Below are 24,696 nucleotides of genomic sequence, written 5' to 3' on the forward strand. Positions count from 1 at the left end.
ATGGAGTCATTAATATCATTTCAGTGAAAAATGTGGCATACATGTTGATACATAAGTGACAGACATGCTTGTATGTGCAAAAGGAGAAGATGAAGGAAAGATCATATACAAAATTTGAGCAGTTCATACATCAGCAGCATAAACATGTATTTAGTTAACAGCTGTTCATTGGCTATAGCATGTTATCCTCTCATTGGCTGGCCCCAGCTTGACGTTGAGAGGTAGTGCCAACATCTGCTCTACTGTAAGCAAACACAGCAGGTGTTGATGGCCCTCTGTAAAGTTTAGCTGTATTGATTTTGTTGATGAATAAAAAACGGTAGCTCCCACAATAAATGTGCCACTACTCTTCATAAGTTCGCACAATGGCTGATAATTACTGCCAGCACACCTGAAAATCTTCTGTTATATTCAGCAACTGCAGCTGTGCCTTTGAGAAGAAACTGTCACAGACTTCAGTATGTTTCTGAGCAATCTGTCACTTGTTTTGTACATTTTGTTCGATGTGGAATGCAAATTTACATGTAGATTGTCATTTCCAAATTAATAGCTGACATCATGAAACATAGGTTGGTCTACTGTGTAGCTAACAGTTATTCAGTTGAGAATGTGGCAGTCAGATATGCAGTATGACAATGCAGGGTATGGGCAGCAGAGTTGCACTACCTTACCTTTACTGAGACAAAAATAACAGAAACAAGGATAGTTTTATGTATAGCCTTTATCTTCTTGCAAGCTGCTTTTATTTTTAGGATATGCGATTTGTTTGTAGTGTTGTTTCTTCAGCCTCATATCTATAGTTCCTGCTGCAATTTTTCCTTTCTTTTGTGTGCCTCTCTTAAGTTTTCATTTTCTCTGCACGTGTAGCCATTAAACATTCTATAGTTGCTCTTGCATCGGCAGCTAGTATATAAACTTTCTCTTTTTTAATTTTGCATATTAACAGCATAGTTTTTGTTTTTAGTTAAGCAGTTCCAGTTGAATACTTTAGTGTCATTAGTCTTCATTTATGTTAATTGTACTTTCAGGCTGCCAGCAGTCGAACAGCCAACCCATGAGAAAACACCGAGAAAGTTTTACATGTGTGATCCATACATGCAGCATTTCAGTGAGCCAAAATTGAGATATAAATAAAACCTCACACCATGAAAAACTAGTTTTGTGTAACTGAAATCACATCTGAAAGAAATAACTCAGTTTTTGTCAGCATTGCCAAAGCTCCATACTCTTCACAACCCATTATTTGACTTCTCTGTAATCTATAAATACTACTACACCTCTCAAGTGCCGCTTATCAAGAACCAAGGGAAGGAATTCTTTGGGAAGCTCTGTAACATAGCAGCAGCTATATATAAGGAAATATTTGTCAGAATTCTCAAAAGCCACTAAAAATTACCTTCACAATCTGCCTACTCTACAAGACACTTCAATAATATAGTCACATCGTACCCACAATCAAGTCCAAATTTGAGTGTCGCACTGACACGTAAAAACAGATATAATAGGAGTGAACCCCTGGACAGAGAGTGTTGCTATTTTTACAAACATTAGAAATTTCAAGAACTTCCATAAATAATAAGTTCTAAATAACAAATATTTGCTGGTGGTGGGGTTTGAACTGCTGACCCACAGCACACCAGCCAGTGACACTAACCGCTATTCGATAAGGCTTGCAGCATAACTTGCTGCAATATCATCAGAATCAACAATATTTGTTTATCTTTTCAGGATGTGGCTTCAGAATCCAATGAGAAAAAGCTGGAGGTATATAAGGAAATTTGTAAGTCATTTCGCCCAGTGCTACATAAATTTTTTCTGGAATATTTTCCAGCACCAAGCATATGGTTTGAACGAAGACTTGCATATATCCACAGGTTTGTGAAGTTCATTTACAGGCAGTTACTTGTTGTTCTCACCCCCCCCCCCCCTCCCTACCTCTACCGTTCCCTCCTCTAGACCACCCCCACTTCCCCTGCCACTCTGCCCCCATCTACCATTCAATATCACTTCATTAAATGATTTGTAATACACACTATGCTGCATGTGGGATTTTTATTGTGACTGAGGTTGCCTGTGGCAGTGTCCTTCACATTATACGGCAAATAAATTGCAAATATATTATTAACTTTGAAACCATAGTGATATTATTCTTTGATGATCCTAATCATAAGTTATTTCCCCATTTTTTTTTCATTTCTTATTATTCCTCTTTGATAATTTATTGAGCAGAAGGGAATAACATGTCTATTAACTGTTCTAATAAAAATGTACCATAATAAATACTGCTTCATTTTCAGTGTTGCCACATCATCCATGATAGGTTATATTTTGGGTTTAGGAGACAGACATGTAAACAACATACTAATTGACAAGCAGACAGCAGAAGTGATACATATTGATTTTGGTATGTATAACAGTATAATCATTAACGTACATTACATTATAGTGTAAGAATATTGAATGAGAATGTAAACGTCATAGGCAATCCTGAAATGGTATAAGTGTTAAATGTAACTGTGTGTTCAGTCACCACAGTACAGATGGTGGTGCTACCCATTCTTGCAGTGTTATACGTTCTGTATTTATTTTTTCTTCCAACTAAGGCCCACATGATGATAGTTTCAATTCCTTCTCATTTGCTCTTTTCATTTCCACCAGTAATGTTTCATCTGTTCACCAGTTTCTCTGAAAATATCAGGCTGCTTTTCTGTATTGTTTGATATTGTTTCTGTATTTTAATGTGTTTCACCATTGCTTCTTAATTTCCATGTTTCTTTGCCTCTTATTGGACCTAAAATTTTCCTCATGATTGTTTGTTCTGATATTTCTAGTTCATGTAATTTATAATTGAATGCTAGGCATTCACTTGTGTAGAGGCATTATGTTTTCACTTCCATGTTGTAATGCATTATTTTTCATTTCTTCATAAGTGATTATTATTATAAATATTTTTTGTTACTTCATATGCCCTTTCCATTTAGTATATCTTTCCATTTATAGTAGCTTTTTGTAACATTTTCTTGAATTTTCTCCCCCTAGAAATTTTGATTTCTTTATCTTTTCTGTTGGACTGTAGTCTGTCTGTAGATTAGACTGGACGTACTTTTTGTTACAGAGATTCCTCTAAGAAGTAACACATGTCAGAGAACAAAAATACACAATAGATATTTACAAGGAAAAAAAATATATGCCAATGCCCTTGTGGAATAAATAAGTAAACTAGAAAACTTAAACATATTTTCGTTTGAAAGGTGATAACTAACTTGTCACAAAACATGTAAATGTTCAATATACTGAAGTGCATGTGGTAGTTATTAGGCTGCACCATCAAATAGAAAATCATTTTACAACACTTGTTTACAGTGATCACATGAATGCACTGAATTTGTACAGAAGCCAAATTGTACACAATACTCACAGTATAATAAACTTTTTATGGCTGCTGCAAGGTATTGAAAATGTATGTTCTCGAGTAATTGACACTTTTCTGGACCAAAGTAAGTGGCTTTAAATCTTTGTGATGATTATTCTTGTTTCTAGTATTCATTCCAGAAACTGAGTTTTTGGTTTGAAAAACAGATATATTACTCCAGAATGAGATTTTCACTCTGCAGCGGAGTGTGCGCTGATATGAAACTTCCTGGCAGATTAAAACTGTGTGCCCGACCGAGAGTCGAACTCGGGACCTTTGCCTTTCACGGGCGAGTGCTCTAGCATCTGAGCTACCGAAGCACGACTCACGCCCGATCTCACAGCAGAAGTAAAGCTGTGAGACCGGGCGTGAGTCGTGCTTCGGTAGCTCAGATGCTAGAGCACTCGCCCGCGAAAGGCAAAGGTCCCGAGTTCGAGTCTCGGTCGGGCACACAGTTTTAATCTGCCAGGAAGTTTCAGATATATTACTAATGACAACTTTCATTAAGGAATAAATACAGGGTGTTACAAAGGTATTTCATATTTTGAGAGGTGGTAGTATGTCCAGTAAACATGGGCTATAAAGTGCACCCATTAAGAGAGATTAGTGCTTCTTCATCTTCTGGTAGTGTAAAAACTATATCTTCTACAGGATAGCTGCTCATAACTCTTATGATATCCATTTTAGCAGCCATGTTTACTGCAAATTTTTTCTTGTGTTAGTCCATATTTTGAGTATGGCCAACTTTTTTTGAACAACCAGTATATTGTGTAGCAGTAGTTAGTATTGCCAGTTCCTCAGCCTGATGTTTTTGAGCTCACACCACAAATAGTTCATATTATACGTTTTTGGATGTGAGAAGCATTAGCTGATGAGTTACCCCAAAAATTTATCCCATGTGACTTTATGGAATGAAAGTATATATAGCCTTAATGTTTGAGGCATATGATTGGGGGCTCTTACAAGTTCAAAATTGAGTCTAGTATGTTTTTTCAAAGTTTAGTGACAAAGAATTGGCCAGGCACTGTATATTAATATCCATGAAAATTTCATTAACCAATCTCTCTGAGTCTCTACTTCATTTGCTATTTATTGCAATATTAGAATTATTAGAAAGATGCACCAGAATAGCTGCTTACAATAATTAATTTTTGTTAACAACAGACTGTTTTGGCATTTATTACCATTGCCAGGTATGTCAGAGTTTTGTGATATCCATATTAAGTCATTAGTGAACTGTCTTGTAACTGTCAATATTTTGATTAGATGGTAAGTGGCATAAGTATAGTGAAAATAACACTTTATTTACGGTTTAATAGTTGTTTGGTAGTTCTGCTCTTATGATGTTATATGTTCACAAAGATATCTTTGTAAACATATAACTTCATAAGAACAGAACTGTCAAACTACTGTCAGATCGTAATTAACATATTATTTTCAATATATTTACGCCATTTACCATCTAATCAAAACACCAATAGTTATAAGACAGTTCACTAATGACTTAACATGGATGTCGCGAAACTCTCTATGTACCTGACAATGGTAATAAATGCTAAAACAGTCTATATTAATAAAGATAATTATTATAAGCAGTTACTCTGGTACATCTTTCTAATAATCATGTCATTATCTGACACCCATTATGCTGCTGAACCTGAAGAAGAAAAATTATTGCAATGTTTGTATCACCTGCTAATAAAACAAATTTGGCACCTGGTGATGTTACTGATGATTGGTCTTTGATATATGTAAGAATTAGTTCTCAGTTCGATAATGCCTGATAGTTTAATACACATCTCTTTCATGTGGTAGACACCCTTTGTTTCCTGCCAGTGGCATACAATTTGAACCATTTTTGAAACATTTCCTGTTGCACCATGATATTCTAATTTATTTAAAAACCTGCCTGGATAGTCGTGGATGTCAAAGCACTGCTCCCAGGACAGGGAGGTGCACCAGTCCCGGATTGAATCCGCCGATAAGTGTCAGTCTGGGGACCAGCCTGGATGTGGTTTTGAGACACTTTCCACGTCCCACTAGGTGAATACTGGGCTGATAACCAAATTTAATCTCAGTTATGTGATTCACAAACATTTAGAAGGCTTTTGTCCACTTTTATGTAAACAACACTGCACAAAGACAGCTGGGGGTACACACTTTCTGTCCTGTGGGAGGGGACAGTGCATATGTGTGGTGACTGGAATGGCATCCAGCATTTCCTTAAACCTAACCATGCCATATCTGTTAATAATCACACCGACCCTGTGCCAGTGCAGGACAAAGACACAAGAAAAAGTTTGTGATGAAAGGATATTGTGATTAACACGTCGATAGCCTGTGCGGGTCACAAAATATACCAGTAACCAGTAATTTATTGAATGATGACCTAAGGACATTCTCTATGTGTAGAGCCTTCTCAGTGTCAGAACCCTTCTGAAATCCAAGCTGTGAGTTTGGCAATGTATCATTTGCTGTAAGATATTTAAGAAGCCGATTGTATATTAACTTTTCTTCACGTGTGTGTAACAGTCGATTGGTTCTATGTGTTAACTTGGAAAGTTCCTGCCAGTCTGTCCTATGTAGTAGCCAGACAAGTTTTACATCTGATTTTGTATATTCCTGAATCTGAGAATTTATCTTTCTCATTGTTTAAGGTGTGTATTAATTTCTGTTATTTGTGTAGAAAGTTACTTTAATTTGATATGACTTGTTTAGGTTTGCTATTTGTTGAGAAAATTTACCTACATAAGTTGTGCTGGCCATACATTTGGTTGTATTATTGGTTCCATTTAAAGAGCCAGGAATTTCTTTCTTTTTTGCTGTTTTTTCTGTCATTGAGCTTGGGATGTCATTAGCCACTGATATTTCTTTAAGATGTCTAATTCATTCTCTATATTCTCGTTGTTCTATGGAATTCATCTATGTCTTCGTTGTTCTGTGGAATTTTGTTTGCTTGGTATCCCATCGTTTTGTATGCAGCTTTCTTGTGTACATCTGGGAGACATGATGTAGCAGAAATTGTGTTGTTGGAAGTTGTCTTTTTTTTCTGTATACCTTGAAATTATGCCACTTGTGATTTTCTGTGCATAATCTAGAAAAAATAATCTTTTTTTTAGTTTATTTTCTTGTGTAAATTAGTAAACAAATTTTGTCGTTGGTGCCACCTTTGACTAAAATGAAGGTATCATCTACATATCTTTTGTAGCACACTGTTTGTTAAGCAGGGTTCCTAGCTGCTGAATATTTTCTGTTATAGGTGGTTTATGAAAATATCTGCTAGTGTACCATATACAGACGAGCACATGGCTATCCCAACTGGTTGTTAATAAAAATTTCCATTGAATGCAAAAAAGTAATTGTCCTTTAGGATTAGTTCAGTTTGATAGTTTCAGCTTTTGAATACTTTTTATGCTTTTAGTAAATTGGACATTGTTACTGCAATGGCTTCTTTGAGTACATGTTTTTGATGCCTAGTGATATAAAATGAGCACCATCTAGAATGTTTATTTCTTTTATTTCAGTGACTAGTGTGATACTCTTTTGTAAAGTATATGTTTTTTCCATATGTGAAATACTTTTTTAGGTACTGATTGACTTTGTGAGATACTCTGTATGCAGTGCTCTTTGTACTGTTAACTATAGGTCTCAGTCGACATCCTTGCTTGTGTTCTTTAAGTCGTGGTCTTAATATGGGGGCTTCACGGTTCATACAGGTGCTGTATTACTTTTCATATTCTGTCAATAAGAAATGAGTTCTGAAAGTTGTTTCTGCTCAAATTACAGCAGAAATTAACGCACACCATATTCAATATAAAAGATAAATTCTCAGACTCAGGAATATACAAAATCACATGTAAAATTTGCTCGAGGTACTATATACGTCAGATTCACAGGAAATTTCAAAGTAAGTACACCAAACATATCAACTATTACACACATAACTAATTCATAAACTCAGCAGTAACAACACACATAAGAGACACCCATTCAAAAATATAGGAGACAATCTTAAGATACTCTTTCACTTCCAGAAATCACATACAATGGACTTAACGGAGAAACTGGAATTTTATGCACACCACAAAAAGCAAGAGAGAAAAAATTCTCAATCAACTAAAGCACCTATGCCTGGATTTCAGGTAGGATCCACCATTTTGTTTGAAGCTGAGGTGCTATTCCAATACAGTTGGAGACTCTGTGCAAAGCAGTTAGAGTTTAGGGGGAATGCCAAGTGGGCTGAAATATGAATGGGAATTTCGACTGAGGACTGAGGTAGTCTGTGCAGTTGAGCAAAGCTACTGTGCCAGGGTGATGTAGTTGTTACAGCGTGAGCCTTTTGAGCAGCAGACCTAGGTTTGAATCCCAGCTTTGTTACAAATTTTCATTCATCGCTTCAGTCTGCATATATACATCATAGATGTTTGGGACTTGAAAAGGCCTCTGGAACCATATAGTTTGATTCTATCATTAGCATATAAAAGACATCCCAAAATTTATGTTGTCTGATTTTCAGTTTGCGGTACAATCTCAGAATTACAACTACAGTGCCAGAGAGACAAAATTGCACAGGAAAACAACACAAAAAATATTTATGTAAACAGAGGCATTTGAAAATGAGAATAAATTCTCGAAACACACATTGAGCTAAGCATGAAAATCTATGTAACTCGTGCAGGTTTTCGTTTTTTAAAACATAAATTCCTCAGTTGAAGGCTTTCCAAAACATTGATTATGATGAATTAAATTAATTTAAATTAATTTTTAATTGGAATGAAGAGCTGTTTATTGATCAGTTACTTATTTCTAAATTAGGTTCCCCATGGCATGTACCTTAGATAAATATTCATTTTTCCTCCTCCACAAATTTTTGTTTGTTGAAGAGATTGTAATAAGGAGCTAGGTACAAAAATCATCGCCACCACTCACAAATATTCATGCTTTATTGTGTTATGCTAGTCATTTAAGTCCCAAAGCATCCATCATCAGATGTAATTTGCTTTGTGCATTCTTTGTTTTCCATTAAGCAACGTAACGTAATACGGTAGCTTTTTCCTGTTATGAGAAGATTATGTGTTAAATTTAAAAATTGCAAATTGCAGAAAAAGAAAGGAGGAAAATCTTAGAAACTTTGTACAGAAATTGGGAAGAACTTCCTTCATATTATATTATTGTGCTGTGTTGAAAGCTGCACTTAACATTGATGCATCCCTGTCTAATGTAATGTTGAGGAATGTTTCTCTCAATTTCTGTGTTAATTTCATCATGCATGTGTTGTGTTTTTTTTTCCCATTGTAATTCTCATATTTTATACACAACTCTCTCAAAATGCACTTGTCCAAACTTTATCTGTATTGACCCACGTAGGTTTCACACCCGCAATCCGGGCGTGCAGTTGTATTGCACACCACAGAAGTTGGAAAACGCTAGCTTTGGCATAAGACACCTCTCGCAGGTGCAAGCATGGCATCTCCCAGGTGCAAGCATTGTCTCTCCACAGTGCAGTCATATGCTGACATTCAGGCAATGTTTATCGGACTAATAGTGCAGCACTCCGTGGCAAATGTCTTCTTGTACCAGTATTCTAGAAGTAATAAAGTGTTTTGTCTGTTTTTGTATTCTTGTAACCACAACATATTGACGATGAATGGGTCATTTTTTCAACTGTTATGTTGTTCAGTTGCTTTTCATATCTTGTTGTGACATGGAATCCTGTTTCTAATGTTGGTGCTATAACAGATGGAACTTCTTACAGTCATGCCAATGGCTGTGCTAGTATTGCTTTCTCACCCTTTGTCTCCAGCTATCTTTCCTCCTCTCTTCCCACCATTTGACAAGGTATTGGAAGATTGGGAAGCTCATGAATGCCACCTGCAGCAACATTTCCTTGCCTTCCACATTATGGATGCAGAGGTATGTCATGCACAGTTTTTGTCATGTATTTCTCCCACCTTATATCAGGTGTTGCTGCAGCTGGCCATGTTACAGAAATCTTCCTTGTTATCATTTGACAATTTATACTCATTGTTGTCTTCCTATTGTCACTGCCACATGCACGATATGACCATTAGGGTTGAATTCTACCTTTACAATAAGCAGCCCCACCAGTTTCATTGTGACTGGGTCGCAACCCTCCACAGCCTTAGCCACAAGTGCCACACGGCCAACTGAAAAGGATCATATGCAGGCATCAGGGTTCGCAATGTTATCATCTGCTCCACCGCAGATAAGGAAGTCTGGTAGAGGAGCTTCCAGTTACAAAATCACTCCCTCAAAGAGGTTTTGCCCATTGCCCAATCGTATGAAGTGTCACACACTGCTGGTCAGCAGCTGGAAGCATGCTGCGAAGTCCCGGCGGTAAAGGGTGGCCCAGCTACACCCACTGCTTCGAGGAAGGGTGACGTCTTGGTGGTGCAAACCACATGATCTGACGGCTTCCACACAGCTCATAAACATTTTCGCAGCTGCCGCTCCCTGTTGCCTTCATGTGTATCTTCTTGCTCGCAGCAAGATAGATCAGTGTATCCCCAGCTCTGCGCCATCTGTCACAAGTGTCAAAAAAAAGACCACATTGTGATAGTCTGCCATTCAACTGCACAGAACACAGCATCAGAGAACATGGATATGGATATCAAGGAAGTGTCATCGTCAGGGCCAATTCCCAATCAGGATTCCAACAAGCTTTTTATCAAGATTTTTGTTCTCTTCCGACAGCTGCACCTGCAGGTAGACAACGGCACAGCTGTTTCCCTGCTTAATTCCCAAACATATTCAGACCTCAGCTCTCTACCATTGTTGCTGGTAAACAGGTGCCTATAGGGATATGGTAAACAGCAAATCCCCTTTCTTGGCCAATTCGCAACTGACTTACCTGTAGATCAGTGACTCAACCTATTACCTTTATTGTCATCCACGATGCTAGTTCAGAAAAATTTTTCGGGTTCGATGTGTTTCAGGTGTTTGGCTTTTCAGTCACGGACGTCAACCAGTTGTTATCTGCTGAAGCCCCGTATCAGTCCTTGGAATTTCTGTGTTCAGAATTTCAGGTGTCTTTGTGCAAGGCCTAGGGTGCACCACAGACACTGAATCACACATTATTTTGAAGCAGTCAGCTTGTCCTAGATTCTTTCATGCGTGTCAGATTCCTATAACCTTATACGTCCAAGTTAATATGGAGCTGGACTGGCTCTCATCTCTCACGGCCGAGGTTCCCACTTCCTGTTGTGAATGGGCCACGTCCCTTGTCACCATGAGGAAACCCTCTGGTAAATTACGACTTTGTGACAATTTTAAGGTCACCATGATTTCATAATCCGTGATTGAAACTTCGCTGTCATTTTAGTCACACGAAGTAATGAGTGCTATCACTTGGGGATCTCAAGATGATTCTGGATTTCTAGATTTCCAAAAGCCTTTTGATACCATTCCTCAGAAGCAGTTTCTAATCTAACTGTGTGCCAATGTAGTACAAGTTGTTTGTGTAGGGAAGACACTAGAGTGGGTAATCAATCCTCTTCTGATATGAGTCATGGAAACCCAGAATCTCAAAAATTCTATCCAGCTGGGTTCTTGAGGTATTGCAGTAAGTATTGTGATAGCACCCTGCTGGAGACAAAAAGTCCAACATAGTTTCCTGTGCAAGCGTAACTTCACCATAGTACTTGTTGACCAAAAAAGGTGAATGTACCTCATGTATCCATTATTTTAAGACTCTCTGGCCCAATTTTTATTTTGAATTAGAAAAAAAGGAAAACAGTAATTTTGACCTGTAAATTCTTCTAGCATTGCATTAAACATGATTTCAGTTTTTTTAATTAGTGCATTATCAGGGTGTATACGACCCAGGACAACCGGGAGATTTGGGAAAAACCGGGATAAACCTGGGAATTTTTTTAGAATTCCGGGATTTTTTGTTTTAGTTTTCAGTTAAATTTTTGTTATTTTGACTGGTAAGAAATAATATTCAAACAAAGGATATTACTGTATCCCGCTACTGCAGAATAACACTGCAGCAATAAAACATGAATGAGAGAAAAAAACTAAAATAAAACATAAGTTGCAAAGGAAATGTGCCATGTACAACAACAAAACACAGTGCTCATACAAGCATCTGCCAGCCACAAAATGTGTCAAAGTCTTTAGGAAGACTATGCAATGCTTTATAACAACATATTGCCTCTGATGAGGGTGACATCACAACTGTTTACATTAGATTCGTGTGAGCAGTTGCATGCGGGCCCATGCGCATGCGCAGTTGAGTCGAGCATATGTAGTACCTTCTTCCGCTTCTGGCTACAAAAGTGTGGTTGTTAGCTGTATAAGCAGTAGCAGCAAGATGCTACTCGGAAAAATTTTACTGTCGCGCGCAAGCTGCCATATTCACTGGGAGCGAACCGGGGTATCTGCCCCGGGTGGCAATTTCAGTCAAGCATTAATAGCCTTGCAGAACAGTGAAGTTATTTTTGTCGGTTTGTTAAAGAAATGTGGTTTTTATTAATCTTTTCCACTGATGTAGTCAATTTATTTGTAACGAAATGTTTAATTCCACACTATTGGCTAGTTTCAACTGTTCTCTGCATTTTAAAAGAGCATGTTTTCATCTTCTTCCAAGTATGGCATGTGCCATATTAAAGAACCAAATATGAAATAATACAGTAGGCCTACTGGTACACCTAGAAAATTTACAAAGGAATCTGGACGTACGAATTTGCACTTTAAACCGAAAATGCACGTTATTATAGTTCATGAAGTTCCGATGATGTTGGAATATCCTCTAATGTCTTGTTTTTTTTATGACATAACGTAAGATCTTTTAATGTTTTACACGTATGAACATACGGACTTCTTGTGTCATCGTAGCTGCGCAAGCGCTGTGAGGCCTGTTGTTTGGTGCTCTCTGGCAACTGCTGAAATGAACCTCTTTCTAACAGGTCGTGGGGAAAATATTGCGAATGATTGATTGAAAAGCGTTACTTTCAAAGTAAATTTCCTTTTAGGCAAGATGAACTATGTGCGATGAATTTCTTTAATCACAGAGAGTTTCGCTCTCATTTAAAAATCAACTCTTTGAGGATGACCATTCAGAAAAATTTCAAGCCCAGAAGATCAGACATTTATGTCGTTATTAAAAATTTCACTGGCACATTTTTGTGATGTATCTTGAAGTGTAACACGCGCAAGGAAGATCAACGTTGTACGTGAAAGTTTAGCTTCTCTTGCAGCTTATTAATCGTTGATACCAATATTGTATATGAAAGCTTTTGTTTTCTTGTAGCAACACTATGTATATTAATTTAAACCATTAACTTTTCCTATTTGCGTGTACGCGCTACTTAACAGTGATAATGCTATTGGCTGACTGCATGTCGTGTCCTATGCATTGAATATCAGCTGTATCAGCTGGCGAGATCACGTGACATGAGCTACGACTGGCTTACAAAAGCGCGTTGCAATCTCGATAAACTGATAAGTTTTACAGTTCCGAGGAAAAGGATACTGTCACTTAACACGGAAAAAGTGTATTTTCACCCGGGAGAATGTGTATTTTTAACCTGGAAATCCGGGAATATTTTTTTTTTCCTTGTCCACGTATACACCCTGATTATTTTTTCCTGTCAGGTCCATATGGACCCAACACACATTATCCTTTTGATGCTGCCATCTGGTGATCTAGTGAATGCACTAGACCGTATTAGTGCCATGTGGAAACTGGGCTTTCATTGATATTGCAGAAACATCAAAAACTGTAATGGATCCAAATGGACCCATTGGGCTGGAAAGGGTTAATGGCACACATACAAATTAAGATTGACAATTCCTCAGGTAGTCTGACCATACAGTTTTATTCAGCATCACAACACAAAAAAGTTAAATTCCACATAAGGTAACAACAACTCAAATCATCGTCCTTGATCAGAGGTGAATACAACAGTCTGGTAATTACACTAGCAAAGTTCAGAGTCAGTGTTCACACAAACACTGAGTCCCGGGCAGATTGCTGGGAGCTGCTGGGCTGCATCATGGTGTGGTGTAGACTCAGCAGAAACTTTCAAACAGATGGGCAGCCGAAGGCTGTTGGCATGTGTCGCTTGGAGCTGAGCGAAGAGCTGAGGTGCAACTTTAACTGCCTGCTGGAGGTTGAGCCACTGCTTACCGTATTTACTCGAATTTAAGCCGCACTCGAATCTAAGCCGCACCTGAAATCTGAGACTCAAAATTCAAGGGGAGAGAAAAGTTTTAGGCCGCACTTCCAAATCGAAACAAAGTTGGTCCATTGAAATATGAGACACAATTATGGTTGAATGAATGACGATACAGCTGTAGTAGTTTGGTTCGAGTCGTAAGCTTAGCAGTTAAACTTTACCAGGTAGCCGTTGTTATGCGTCAGGCGCTCCGTCCGTATTTATACGGGTACCCTTCCTTTTTCACGTGCTTCGTCTGGTTTGAACTGATTGCTTATTTTTCTTTGATCTGACAAGTGCAGTTCTCTTTGTTATAGGTGTTTCCGTCACTCAAAGCTGAAAATGCATTACTGTACTGTGTCATGCATTGTTTGTCGCATTCTGAAAATGAGGGTTTACGGCCTGTCGCCGCTCGCGGCATGGCTTGCTTTTGTGCACGCTACCGCCGCTTACAATTAAAAAAAACAAAGAGAGGAATCGTCTCATTAGCGAAACAATGGCAAGAGACTGCTATTCGTTGCTACTTACACTGCTGCTTTCTTTGATAATGATCAACAAGAACCAAATAATAGACTGCTTATGATAGAAGATGTTCTGAACGAGAATTTAGCAAAAAAATTTTCCGTTTGAAAATCTTTGCAGACGCCTCTTTAGTACATTGCATTATGCACAGAAATTAGAGTCATCTTAGCTTTAAAAATCGTCAATTGCCGTGCTTCATTTCTGACTATCACTATTAGGCATAAGAACAATACGAATATAAACATGACATGGTATGTTTATTCTTCCGCGTCTGCTGTTGTCAAGTTTCGTAGTTTATTAGGCGGACAGGATTTAAATGAGATAGCAGCAAACACGAAAGAATACATGGCAAAATGTTTATATTCGTATTATTCTTATGGTGAAGAGAATACTGCATATGATTCACAATTCATAAAAGTTCCTATTAGCAACCATTTCTTCTCACAGTTAGGAAAAAATTCAGAAAGCAGAGTTGGCCATATTGACAAATATCCCAAACAGTCTTGCCAGTCGGATTTTCGTAGTACATTGAAATGCTGCCAAGTTCGAAGAGGAACAATACGGAATTTGTATTTACTTCGTTGGATAATGTATGAAAATGCAGTGGTCAAAACTCTGGGCAGAGAAAAAAAAGCTCGTCTTCCACCTTTTTTATTTATTTATTTACTGACGCAGAGGTTTTGGTGCCAGTATTTGTCTTTGTGCCTGCGAAGCGCTACATATATTCGACGACAGAAGTTAGTTGTGGCGGCACCTACCAACATTTTTCGGAACTTCCGCTTACTTTGCACTCGATTCTAAGCCGCAGGCGGTTTTTTGGATTACAAAAACCGGAAAAAAAGTGCGGCTTAGATTCGAGTAAATACGGTAAGTACACAGCAGGCAGAGGAGCTGCAGATGCAAGCTACTTCCCTCAATAGCAGTCCTGCTGTACACGCTGCCTATGAATGATGATAGTGGTCCCTGTTGATGCCTGCTAGTGTTTAGCCCGTCAACAGATTGTAATCAGTACATGATCCAAATGTATGGTGTGGCAAGTAAACAGTCCCCAAAGGGAGGAACCACTGTGGGCCAAAGGCAAGTTATCTGCAAAGTGCGGAAGCTGTGCTAGAAACAGGAGTGGCTGTTGGACAGCCAGGTACTAGATCTTCCTTCCCCCTTAAGAAAAAGATGTACAAGGCGTCCCTTGGCGGGGAAGCCAGGCCAACCAGAGGAGGAGATTTTGGTGCCAGCGGACATCCTTCAGAAGGGGCACCTCCCATGGGTCTACAATGCAAAGATTATCTATGTGAGAGGGCAAAGCTTGGGGGCTGCCACCCCGTTCCCTAGATCCCAGGACCTGAGATTGTGAAGCAACATCTATAGAGGTGCCATCACCATCTCAGTCCAGGCAGTGAAGAAAGCATAAAACGATAACAAGAGTAGGAGAATTTTGGCAGTGAAGGCACAGATCGTTGTAGACTGCTTGACAGATGCAGCATAGACAAGATGCAGACAGCATTGGGAGACAAGAGTTCAACCAATGCAGCTGCGAGTGCAATGGCGCACTAGTCACTGGTGGCACTTAGAGACAGGGCTCGATCAGTGCAGCTGCCATGGCGGCAGTATGGTGGTTTCAGGGCGCTGGTAGCACTGGGAGACAGAGCTCGGCCAATGCAGCTGCTTGCGTCACACTGAAATGGAAGTTCGAAACTAGCATCTCTGGTAAACAGGACTCGGCTAGTTCAACCACTGATGCAACGTGCAAGGGGATGTCATGGTATCAGCAGGCATAGGTGGCACAGGGAGAAAGGGCTCAGCTGATGCAGCTGCCAGAAACACGACGATGCCACAGCCATGAAGCATGTGGGACAGTAGTCACTGAAAAATAAAATGCATGAAGACAGTAGATAAGAGGAAAGGACATGCTTGGAGGGTGGAGATAGGGCTGAGTGGTGGAAGCACTATACGCACGGAGAACAAAGACAGCTGGAAAGTCTTGAAATGTGAAAATCACACAGACTTAAGCATCCAACTGAGCATGCGAGGCACCCAGATGGTGCATGATACAGCATGCTTTAGAGAACTCTAATGAAAAAGATGAGTAGCGAAAAAAGATTCCTGAGGTAACATGAAAAATGATGTAAAAGAAAAACTGCCATCAATGACATGATAAGAGGAAGAAAACTATTAACAGTGCCCTACACAAACATGAGAGACATTGTGCATAGGAGCATGGGTAATATATACACTACATGATCAAAAAAAATCAAAAAGCACCCATGGAGTCAACAAAAGAAGTCCAGAAGAAGAAGGCACGAGGTGTTGCGCCACACTTTTGAGGACGCCCAACTGTGGCTGCATCTTCTTTAAGGGGGTGAGGCAGTACTGGGCTGAGCCAGATGGCAGCAGCCAGATGGGACATGGCAGGAGCCAGGTCTGAGTGCTGCCAGGTCTGAGTGCTGTTATGCCAGGTGACTACATTGGGAAATGCTGCTGGTACCCTACCTTGGTAAATACCCATGGTCTAGGGGCAGCGTCTTTGATTAGTCATCAAAAGTCCTCGGTCCCGTGTTTGAAACCCACCACTGCTTAAATTTTGACTAATAATCAGCATTGGCTGGCAAAGACTTCCTGCATAAAGAAGTCACCCTCATTCTGCCAATGGCCTCGTAAAAAAGGGTGGAGGAGCGGACAGAGGTTCATGGCACTCTCTTGTCCTAGGTAAGGGAAGCTGCCCCTAAAGGCAGAAGAATCAGCAATGATCAACGGCATGAGGCTACAGAAGACAATGGAAACCATTGCATTAAAGACAAGTAATGTTTATCCCCAGGACATGTGGCCTGTAATTGAAAAAGTGTCATGATGATCTCTCCATTGGCAAAGGATTCTGGAATAGTCCTCCATTTGGATCTCCAGGAGGGAACTGCCAAGTGGGAGGTGACCTTCAGAAAAAGACTGAATAATCAGCAAAAGGATAACATTCTACAAGTCGGGCCATGGAATGTCAGAAGCTAGAATGTAGTAGGGAAACTAGAAAATCTGAAAAGGGAAATGCAAAGGCTCAATCTAGAGATAATAGGGGTCAGTGAAGTGAAATGGAAAGTAGACAAGGATTTCTGGTCAGATGAATATAGGGTAATATCAACAGCAGCAGAAAATGGTATAACCAGAGTTGGATTCTTTATGAAAAGGAAAGTAGGGCAAAGAGTGTTACTGTGAACTGTATAGTGATAGGGTTGTTCTTATTAGAATCAACAGCAAACCAACACCAACATCGATAGTTCAGGTATACATGCCAACCTCACAAGCTGAAGATGAAGAGATAGAGAAAGTGTATGAGTATATTGAAAGGGTAATACAGTATGTAAAGGGATATGAAAATCTAATAGTCATGGGAGACCGGAATGCAGTTGTAGGGAAAGGAGCAGAAGAAAAGGTTATAGGAGAATATGGGCTTGGGACAAGGAATGAGAGAGGAGGAAGACTAACTTAGTTCTGTAATAAATTTCAGCTAGTAATAGCAAATACTCTATTCAAAAATCACAAGAGGAGCAGATAAGCTTGGAAAAGGCCGGGTATATGGGAAGATTTCAGTTAGATTACATCATGGTCAGACAGAGATTCCAAAATTAGACACTGGATTGTAAGGCATATAAGGCATACCCAGGAGCCGATACAGACTCAGATCACAATATAGTAGTGATGAAGGGTAGGCTGAAGTTTAGAGAGCTTTGGAGGACTTAAGATCAAATAAGGCAGAAGGAATCGATAACATTCCATCAGAATTTCGAAAATCATTGGGGGGAAGTGGCAACAAAACAGCTATTCATGTTGGTGTGAAGAATGTGTGTATCTGGTGACACCATCCAACTTTCGGAAAAATATCATCCACACAATTGCGAAAACTGTAAGAGCTGACAGATGTGAGAATTATCGAACAGTCAGCTTAACAGCTCATGCATACAAGTTGCTGACAAGAATAATATACAGAAGAATGGAAAAGAAAATTGAAGATATGCTAGATGACGATCAGTTTGGCTTTAGAAAAGGTAAAGGCATGAGAGGCATTTCTGGCATTGCAGTTGATAATGGAAGCAAGATTAAAGAAAAATCAAGACTCGTTCATAGGATCTGTGAACCTGGAAAAAGCATTCGACAATGTAAAATTGTGCAAGATGTTCGAAATTCTGAGAAAAACGGGTGAGCTATAAGGAGAGGCAGGTAATACACAATATGTACAAAAGCCAAGAGGAAATAATAAGAGTGGACGGCCAAGAATAAAGTGCTCAGATTAAAAAGGATGTAAGACAGGGATGTAGTCTTTCTCCCCTACTGTTCAATCTGTGCATGGAAGAAGCAATGATGAAAATAAATGTTCAGGAATGGAATTAAAATTCAAGGTGAAAGGATGTCAGTGATACAAGTTGCTGGTGACACTGCTATCCTGAGTGAAAGTGAAGAAGAATTACATGATCTGCTAAATGGAATGAACCATCTAATGAGTACAGAATATGGATTAGAGTAAATCAAAGAAAGACGAAAGTAATGAGAAATAGCAGAAATGAGAACAGTGAGAAATTTAACATCAGGATGATGGTCAGGAAGTATATAAAGTAGTGGAATTCTGCTACCTAGGCAGTAAAATAACCAGTGACAGACGGAGCGAGGAGAACATGAAGAGCAAACAAGCGATGGAAAAAAAGGCATACCTGGCCAAGAGAGGTCTACTATAGTCAAACATAGGCCTTAATCTGAGGAAGAAATTTGTGAGAATGTACACCAGGGGCACAGCATTGTGTGATAGTGAAATATGGACTGTAGGAAAACCAGAACAGAAGAAAATTGAAGAATCTGAGATGTGGTGCTACAAAAGAATGTTGAACATTAGGTGGATTGATGAGGTAATGAGTGAGGAGGTTCTGCGCAGAATTGGAGAGGAAAGGAATATGTGGAAAACACTGACAGGACAGGAGGCTAGGACATCTGTTAAGACATGAGGGAATGATTTCAATGGTACTAGAGGGAGCTGGCGAGGCTGGGGAAAGGTGGAGGATGAAATACACGACACGAACCTGAAGTTGGTGCTGGAGCAAGTGAATATTTATCTTCATCACCATCTTTTGTCGCGGACAAGATGCAATCACTTTGGGGCTGAACTATCCGCATTGCCATCATTTGTATCTGTTGTTTTAACTGCATGCACGATTTAAGATTGACAGTTTCCCAGGTAGTCTGGCAATACACTTTTATTGAGCATTACTACACAGAAAAGTTAAGTTTCACATAAGACAACAACAACTGTAACAATCATTCTTGATGGGAGGTGAGTACCAACCAAAGTCCTTAGAAACTTCTGTACAATAGTCGCATTAGCCAAGTACACAGTCATTGTTTGTGGAAGCACTGAGTGCGAGGAAGATTGCTAGTATCTGCTAAGTGATACGGAGTAGACTCGGCAGGAATGCTCCAACAGATGAGTGACTGACTGCCGTACGTGGCCTGGATCTTAACGAAGAGCTGACATGCACCTGCAACTGCAATTGCCTGCTGCAGGCTGAACCACGACTTAAGTAGAAAGCAGTTGTAGAAATATCCACAGGCTTGTCATGGCTGGTTCCCTCGATAGCAGCATCACTGTTACTACTACGTGCACCACCTGTGAATGATGATGGTGTCCTTAGTGGTGTTTGCTAGAATTTAGCATGTAGACAGATTTATTGCAATCAGTCCGGGACCCAGACATGTGATGTATTAGCAAGGTGTGTAAACAATCTTTGAAGGGAGGAGCTGCTGTGGGCCAAGGGCAGGCAACTTGCAGGACATGAACATAGTTCCAGAAACAGGACTGGCCAATGAACAGCCAGATATTGGAGTACCAATTGGTAGTACATCATCATACAACAGGTACTTGAATGGTGTTTCCTTTCCCTATTCTTATAAAATCCTTCTTTACGGAATGGTATTTTGGTTACAGAATTGAAGTCTGCCTTGTCAGGCCAAATTGCTGAAGAGATTGATGAGACTCTGGTCAGCATTATAAGTGCCACTTTGTGTACTGTGTTGGTAAGAGCATAATATCCATAGTGTAGACACCATTTCAGTGTTCATTATTTGCAGCTGGTTTTTCAATTGTTCTTTTTCTCTTGCCTGAACTGATGCTTGCCTGTTTAATAAAAATGAACATTATTTTCTGGGACAGTGTGGATTTGCAGCTACTTGCTTGCCTGAGTCTAAACAGAGGAATATTGTAGTTACCTCATTTGCTCTCTATACAGATCGAAGAACATGGCAGATAGGCTATTCACCTTCTGCTACTGCTTCCTGTTGATGCCCAATTGCATTCTCTTCAAATTGTAGATGACATTTTGCTCCCTGTATTTTACTCATGATTTCAAAAAGTTTTCCAGTCAACATTGTCAAAAGCATTTTCTAAAAACAGATGTAATAAATATGGATTGCTTCTTCTTGAGTCTGTCTCCTAAGTTAAGTTACAGTGTCAGTGTTTGGTTTCTTCATGACCCACAAACATTATAGCTGAAAGACATTAAAGGCCCACCAAATTGTACAGTTTTCTGCTGACAAGTATTTCGTTCCAGATCTCAAGTTTGATCATACCAGATAACTCAAGATAGTGATACTGGACCAGAAAGAAAATTTTACTTCTAAATTTTGCAAAATCTGTTATACGCAGAAGAATAATAATAGTTATATACATACCCAAGATGTTGATAGTAATAGTCACCTCTCTGGCTGGTACTCCCTTAATCAGGTTTTCAGTTTTGAGGTGCAAATGAAGTGAAATTTTGATATACTTGTTGCATATTTCTTACACAGAAGTCTCTTTTATGCTGACCTGCAAACTGTTTTGTTTATGTTACTGAAGCTTGATAAAGCATTAATTCTGTAAAAGTGACCAGTAAGTAAAAGTACCATCATCATACTAAGCCCTCTTTCAAAGACCTCAGAATATTTTCATCCACTCATTGCTGTACCCTCACTGTTTAGTGACATTTGTCACCAATAATAAAAGGACATTATGAACAGTTATATATACCAAATTTCTCATATAAATAGCGCTTCTATCTAAAACACAAGAAGTATTTCAAAGTTTAGTATGAAATCTTTAAGAACCTGCCAACAAATGTGGGAATATTGGTTCACAAATATTGAGAAAGTTTAAAAAAATTTCCTTATATGTTACGGCTTCTGTAGTTTAGCAGATGGTGCACAATTTTGGTTTGCAGATCCGTCTTAGTGTTACAGTGTCTGTAGTACAAGAGGTCTTCATATGCACAAAGACAAATATTTCTTCCCTCCAATATTTCCCCTGTGGAATATAAATTGGTATGTAAACAACAGCTGAATAACTTAGTTGGAAAAGCAGGTACATTTTAATGCATTCAAAACTGACATCGAACAGATGGTTGGGCAGTTGTGCTAGCTATTTTATCACATATTTAAAAAGTAATAGCTTTTATTAATTAAATAAATTTGAACAAATTCTTATATCAAACAATAAAACCTGGTATGACTATTCATAAGAATATTTTAGAATATATTATAAAAATCAGATATACAGAATACTGTTGCTTAGCTCTGTTTTTATTCTGGGGGGGGGGGGGGGCGGGGGGGGGGGGGTTGTACCATTCTTACACACACCTAACACTTAGATGTATGAAGAGCAATATTACAGTAACACCACCACCAAAATAGCTCGTGTTTTGCACAATTTTTTTTTTTTCATCTGGCTATAACTGATATCAGCAAGTAAATTGCTGACAGTTATTGGCTGATTTTTTCCAAGCGGTTGGAATCTGTGTCTGCTCCAATGCAAGATGAGAAGAAACATCAGTTTTTTAATGTGCATTGCTGTGTATCACAAGAGAATCGCCTAACTTTACGATAAACTGGCAAGGGTGCACTTTATTTTGTCTATATCCCTCATCTCCTGATGAACCTTGAATGGATTAGTGATTCCCATGTCAATCAAGTGAAAGATCCCCTCATCCACCACCAGTCGCAGTGTGCTAAAAGAGCTATATACAAAATTTAATCTGATTTCTTTTTTCACTTCTGTGTCACAAACTGTGAAGTAATGCACTACAATTACTTATTGTCTGTTTAAAGATAAATAATAAAATGAACAGGACTATATGCAAGAACTTCAGTATTGTAGCTCAGTGTTGGAACTTTCATGTGTGTGTGTGTGTGTGTGTGTGTGTGTGTGTGTGTTTGTTTGTTTGTTTGTGTTTGTTTTCGTTCAGTTGGTTTTTTAATTAGTGAGTGATTGTATTTACTCATTTCAATTTGTATTGTGCTTTCAAAGCCATTCTTGAACCGTCTGACATACAAAAGTTGATTATTATTATTGTTGTTTTACACTTATTTCCTTGGAAGTTTATCCTTCCTCTTGTGTATGTGTGTGTAACTTTAGCTTTGGATGTTGTGTTACTGAATACTCATGCGTCTTTCATACTCTTCAGGTATTGCTTTTGAAATGGGACGCATACTGCCAACACCAGAAACTGTACCTTTTCGACTTACTAGAGATATTGTTGATGGAATGGGGGCATCTGGAGTTGAAGGTGTTTTCAGGAGGTGACATTTAGTAGAAAAAGTGTAACCCTTGGTTAATCCTCTGTTTTTGCTGCTTACAAATATCTAATCTATTTTTTCATCTTATCTATTGCAGATGTTGTGAAAAAACAATGTCCGTGCTGCGTCAAAATCAAGAAACTATATTAACAATACTGGAGGTTTTACTGTATGATCCGTTGTACTCATGGTCAGTTACACCAAAGAAAGCCTACAATCTACAGTCCAATTCAGGATCACTGGGAGATGAAACTGATGCTGGGGAAGGTAAGAATCTGACATAATTTTTCACACACAGTATTTCTCCAAGTACAATCACACATGTGAAGGGGTTTGTGGCATAATGATCAAAGTCATGTTTGCTCATTTTGAGAAATTGAATATTTATGAAACATTGTAAAGAGAAGCCTATGTATGTATATGGATATTGAGTCTAGTAAGGGATAGTGTTAATACTGAAGCATAAATTAAGTGCAGTAATATTCATATTATCACTATAATTATGGTAAATCCCATGTATTTCACTTTGTATTAATATTTCTTGAGCATAATTAAGTTATATTAGTATTATCATCATAATTGTGTATAAATTGCACGAATTTCAGTTCGAATTAACACAAAATACATAAAACAAAATTTCCTCCAAAATAATAATAATAATAATAATAATAATAATAATAATAATACATAAATGAAAATGACCTGATGGTGGAACAGAAAATATAATTCTGTTTCATGGCAATGTGATGCAAGTCAGCCTTGCTTTACTTTGCCACAACATGTAAACAGAAAATCTGATTTTGTTTCATGGTATCGCAGAGCATTCAGACATACCTCACTTTGCCATAACATGTATCATACAAACCATTTTGCAGTAAAACTTGTGGTGCCATCTGTGATGATATTGTGCATACAATGACATACATCACTGTGGCGTCCAAAAGAATGCGGTTTCCATTATATAACATAGAACTTAACTCATTTTCATCAAAATCTGACTTACACTATTATGCCATAAACCACTTCATATATTGCATTACGTGATGTCTTCCTCAGTGTGTCTTCGTTCCAGTTTTGTTTCTCAGTATGTCCACATTACTCTTCTCTGTAAACTACAAAGTACTTATGGCAGGAGTTTGAAGGAGCTCTTACACAAAATGAAGAAAATTGTCATCATTATTGTGTTTAAGTGAATACAGTAGGATTGATTCGTCTTGAGATATTCTGTCTAGAAACTGTACAACCATTAAGGTGAGTCAATATCTGCCCTCAGGGCATAACTTTGTAACACACTATTTTTTGAGACACCAGTACAGGTGAATCAAACAATCATTTTTTTTAATCAGTCTATCTCACAGGATTTTACAAGCAACTAGTTTCAGACACTTTTACCATTCATGCTGCGGTTATGCCACGTAGTTACTTGCCATTCTCCTTTGTTTCTCTATGAAGTCTCCCCTTTCTAACTGAACAATAACTAATGCATATCTGATTAACTGATAGGAGCTTGAGCTCTTTGCTCAGCAAATGTATGGACAGGTGCAGCCATGCTCACAAAGAGCTTGTGACTTGGTTATCTGAACCTCTGACAGCAAACAGTACCCTTTCCTGATATCGTGCCACTATTGACGATAGACAGATGTTGATGGCTTGCAGCATGCAACAATAACACACTGTAACAAATTTTTGACATTATACTCATTGAACTTTCTTATACAGTTTTGCCATTGCAAAACAAGACTGGAATGTTCCAAAACAATTGTAATTGCTTTTTTCACACTCAAGGGTTAATACATATCGATAAAACAAATAATGCACTAGTCTAATTTGGGACAGTTCTGTCAAATGGAAACATAAAATTATGATTTAAATATCAGTTTGTTTGTAATGGGAAACAAACTGATACTTGCTATCGACGCTGGGAATTGTATGTGGAATGTATGAGCAGGATTTTTTTGGGATGATTCCAGCTACACATTACCAAAGCGAAATTGTAAATATCTA

The 24,696-nt window shown here is 38.5% G+C and overlaps 1 protein-coding gene across 1 annotated transcript in view; it reads left to right on the top strand.

Moving 5' to 3' along the window:
* LOC126236666 (serine-protein kinase ATM) overlaps nucleotides 1–24,696 on the top strand; it is a 500,205-nt gene that overhangs the window by 471,920 nt on the left and 3,589 nt on the right. Inside the window, exons 42-45 of the mRNA XM_049946145.1 lie at nucleotides 1,729–1,874; nucleotides 2,298–2,404; nucleotides 22,581–22,695; nucleotides 22,790–22,959. Of these exons, the coding sequence (XP_049802102.1) occupies nucleotides 1,729–1,874; nucleotides 2,298–2,404; nucleotides 22,581–22,695; nucleotides 22,790–22,959 (538 nt within the window). The remainder of the gene's footprint in view (nucleotides 1–1,728; nucleotides 1,875–2,297; nucleotides 2,405–22,580; nucleotides 22,696–22,789; nucleotides 22,960–24,696) is intronic.

The sequence above is a fragment of the Schistocerca nitens genome, chromosome 2, assembly GCF_023898315.1.
Source record: "Schistocerca nitens isolate TAMUIC-IGC-003100 chromosome 2, iqSchNite1.1, whole genome shotgun sequence".
In the NCBI taxonomy this organism is placed as follows: domain Eukaryota; kingdom Metazoa; phylum Arthropoda; class Insecta; order Orthoptera; family Acrididae; genus Schistocerca; species Schistocerca nitens.